General features: G+C 48.0%; 1 protein-coding gene across 1 annotated transcript; it reads left to right on the top strand.

Annotated features, from left to right (window-relative positions):
* The first annotated feature begins 7 nt into the window (after window positions 1–7).
* On the top strand, window positions 8–1355 carry LOC107294243 (C-reactive protein-like). Its single transcript, XM_015823459.1, has 2 exons — window positions 8–71; window positions 716–1355. The coding sequence occupies exons 1-2, from the start codon at window positions 8–10 to the stop codon at window positions 1339–1341; spliced, it is 690 nt and encodes a 229-aa protein (XP_015678945.1). The 3' UTR covers window positions 1342–1355.
* Window positions 1356–3753: the final 2398 nt, after the last annotated feature.

Raw genomic sequence — 3753 nt, 5'->3', positions numbered from 1 at the left:
CGCCAAGATGGTCCTCCTTCCTTCCCTCCTTCTTATCCTCGCCTGCCTGTCGGGATCCTTTGGCCAAAAAGGTGAGGCTCAAACCCACGTAGGAGCAGCTCCATCTGGCCATTGAGGGTCCTGTGGTCTCCAGAAGCTGGGTGGACTTCTCTGAACCTTTCATTGGCATTGTTCTCAATGGGGCTGTTGGATCTTCTGTTCATGGTAGAGCTAGTTGGTCATGGAGAATGTCAAATCGTAAGTCTGTGAGTTGATTTCCACACAAGATCCTTCTGAGGTGGGTTCAGCCCAAGAGTTTCCATGAGTAAGGGGGGATCTGAACTCCTGTCCCCCATCTCCTTCCTTCCTTCCTTCCTTCCTTCCTTCCCTCCGTCCCTCCCTCCCATTCTCTCCTCCTTCCTTCCTTCCTTCCTTCCTTCCTTCCTTCCTTCCTTCCTTCCTTCCTTCCTTCCCTCCTTCCTTCCTTCCTTCCTTCCTTCCTTCCTTCTTGGTCCCCAGACCTCTTGGAGTCTCTGATGAGTGATTCAAACTTGCCCCCCTTCCCTGTACTTGAACTGAGCAGAACAGTTTCTTCAAGACCCCCTAGGTAGGTGACTTAACTGGATGGCCTCTCCACTTTACTTTGTGCCGGGCCATGTGAAATGGGCCATGTGAAATTAGCCTACTCCCCAGACTGGGCTTCCAGCTGACCAGGATCTCTTTTGTCTCCTTTTAGATCTCCAGAACAAGGTCTTTGTTTTCCCAGCACTATCTGACACAGCCGCTGTGCATATCCAAGTCTCCAACAAGCAACCCTTGACCAAGCTGACCGTCTGTTTGAAACACTACACCCTCCTGTCCCGGGCGTACGGCCTCTTCTCTTACGCCACCCAGTCCAGTGACAACGATTTCCTGATCTACAAGAGCCAAGCCAACGAATATTCCATTTACGTTGGGGGTTTAGCAGTAAATTTCAAGGTTCCTCTGAAGGAGAAACCGAGCTGGGATCACATCTGTGTGTCCTGGGACTCCAGCAATGGGCTGGTCCAGTTCTGGCTCAATGGAGAACCGTTTCCTCGACAGAGTGTGAAAAAGGGCTACAGCATCAGCCCGGAGGCCTCCATCGTGCTGGGGCAGGACCAGGACTCCTTCGGAGGGGGGTTTGAGAGCGCCCAATCCTTTGTGGGGGAGATGACAGAGGTCAAAATGTGGCCTCGGGTGCTAAGCCTTGTTGAGATTAGAATGGTCCGGAACAACCTTGAGCTTCATGGCCCGCTGATATTTTGGAGATCCGTGAGCTACACCCTCAAGAACGAAGTATTTTTGGAGGATTTCCTGAGTCCCCAAGGGGTATCCACCTGAGTTGGAAGAAAGAAGAAAGAAAGAAAAAAGAAGAAAATAAAATAAAAGAATAATAAAAGAATAAAAGAAAAGAGAAAAGAAAAGAAAAGGAAAGGAAATTCTCTTTGGGGGGGATCTATATTTCTGCAATGGGATGCAAATTGCTCAAGTAGCCGTTGATGATCCCTGCTTGAAAAAGCACGTGTGAGCATGCTGGTTTCTTTATCAATAAAATCAACTTCTTTTGTCATGTTCTGCTGCATGTTCCTTGTGGATTCTTCTTATTGGGAAAAAAATCCTAAATGCAGGTGCAGGGCCCACAGTACTACCATAAAGCAACTACAGATAGAATCTTGTAAGCCTTGGCATGAGTCTCTCTGTGTTTTTCTTCCTTCTTCCCTTTCACTCTCCTTCCTTCCTTCCTTCCTTCCTTCCTTCCTTCCTTCCTTCCTTCCTTCCTTCCTTCCTTCCTTCCTCCCTCCCTCCCTCCCTCCCTCCCTCTCCTTCTCCTTCCTCTCTCCTTCTCCTTCCTTCCTTCCTTCCTTCCTTCCTTCCTTCCTTCCTTCCTTCCTTCCTTCCTTCCTTCCTTCCTTCCTTCTCTCCCATTCCCAGCTTTTCCAAAGAGTGGGAAAGGTCTGCCCTCTGGTGTCCTACTTTGGCATCTGCACCTTAAAAGAAAAAGGCTGGCTATACCAAAGGTCTGACGTAGGGGCGCCCTCTGGTGGGAAGTAAAAAAAGGGCAGGATCCAATGTGGGTCAGTCACTGGGACCAGAGGTTTTGTCTTCCAAGCTCTTAGGAGAAACTTAGAAGTATCCGATGGAGAACTGAAGTCCATCACGTGCTGGAAACATCCTCAGGGAACTTCTCTCGCACTGGATTGTAGGTGCAAAGAGGTAGATGGTGGCCCTCTGGTGGCTCAATGGGGCAGCTGCACCTTTAAACAGAGCAGCAACAATTCTGCCCTCTGGTGGTTCTGCTTGGCCATTGCAGAAAGAAAGAAAGAAAGAAAGAAAGAAAGAAAGAAAGAAAGAAAGAGAGAGAGAGAGAGAGAGAGAGAGAGAGAGAGAGAGAGAGAAAGAAAGAAAGGCAGTTTTTCTCATAGCCAAATCTCCGTGTAGCTGGCACCCACAACTGTTTGTGAAAATAATACCGATGCTAGAGGATTGTGGTTCCCTTTTCAGCAGCCATCCCTCTTTTGTAAGTCTTCTTTTAAAATGAAAAGTGTATATCTACCTGAACTTTGTGTCGGAAGATCACAATTTTTTATTTTTTTTAAAAAAAAGTCTTCTGAAACATACAGGTTGTCCTCATTGAACAACTGGTCATTTGTCAGTTGTTTGACGTTATAACAGACCACCCAAAAGCTACATAGGACCCTGAGCCAGAGTTTCCACAGCTGCATGCACACACACACACACACACACACGCGCGCACACACGGATGCACAGAACCACATTTTGGAAGCTTCCTTGCTTCCTTCGTCCCTCCCTCCATCTTTCCTTCACCCCTCCAATCTTCCTTCCTTCCTTTTCACCCTCCTTCCTTCCTTCCTTCCTTCCTTCCTTCCTTCCTTCCTTCCTTCCTTCCTCCCTTCCTCCCTCCCTCCCTCCTTCCCTCCCCTTCTTCTTCCTCCCTCCTTCTCCTCCCTCCCTCCCTCCCTCCCTCCCTTCCTTCCACCCATCCTTTCTTCCTTAACTAGGACACAGAAAAATGAGCGCTTGGGACCTGTTCTCATGCTTGGCCCCAAAAATCTCTTGAACTGTCCAGTGTGTGATTCAAGCTTCTCCCCTTTCCCTGAACATGGGCTGAGGGGAACAGTTTCTTCAGGACCACCTAAAAACTCCTCTGCCCCTCTTTATGAAAGGATTTGGGGACAAAACAGCCAGCTAAGAAATGGCAACATGATCTCGGTTTATGCTTGAACACCTGAGCGAGCCAAAACCCAAGATCCATTGCCTTAAAAAGAATCCACCCCTTCTTTCTCCACCCATCGTCTTCTAGACCAGGAGTGTCCATCCTTGGCAAGGCCTGGGAACCTCAGCTCCCAGAATTCCCCAGCCAGGCGGCTGGACCCCCTTATCCAGTCTTTTTTCTGACCTTCAAAGGAACATCCCACCCAGGACACCCCAAAAATGGCAACTGAGACATGTCTGAGCGTGAAGCAAAACTGAACGGAAGGGCCCTCCAAACTCTTTTGATTGTACATCTAGTTAAAAAAAAATAAAAATAAAATTTGAGCCCCTAAATATATTTCTACACATGCAGTAGTTACCTAACACGTTGTGTACATTAGAAAGCCTGTTGCAATGTAAATATTCTCTTGGGGAAAAGTCCAGGGAAGAAACTTACGGTCAGTACCCCCGTTTGTTCCAAGTTCAAGAGAAACACGCAAGCAACACCCCAGAGTTTCACCATTTGAAGAGGGGATTCGG

Source organism: Protobothrops mucrosquamatus, unplaced genomic scaffold (genome assembly GCF_001527695.2).
Source record: "Protobothrops mucrosquamatus isolate PMUCROS unplaced genomic scaffold, P.Mucros_1.0 scaffold1879, whole genome shotgun sequence".
NCBI classification, from domain to species: domain Eukaryota; kingdom Metazoa; phylum Chordata; class Lepidosauria; order Squamata; family Viperidae; genus Protobothrops; species Protobothrops mucrosquamatus.
The sequence above is the reverse complement of the archived record's forward strand: the minus strand, read 5'-3'. Positions and strand labels throughout refer to the sequence as shown.

Excerpts from the sequence above, each read along its gene's own strand:
- LOC107294243 (XM_015823459.1), top strand. The coding sequence starts at position 8 with ATGGTCCTCCTTCCTTCCCTCCTTCTTATCCTCGCCTGCCTGTCGGGA. Across the intron at positions 72-715 it reads GGGATCCTTTGGCCAAAAAG|ATCTCCAGAACAAGGTCTTT; the intron begins GTGAGGCTCAAA and ends GTCTCCTTTTAG.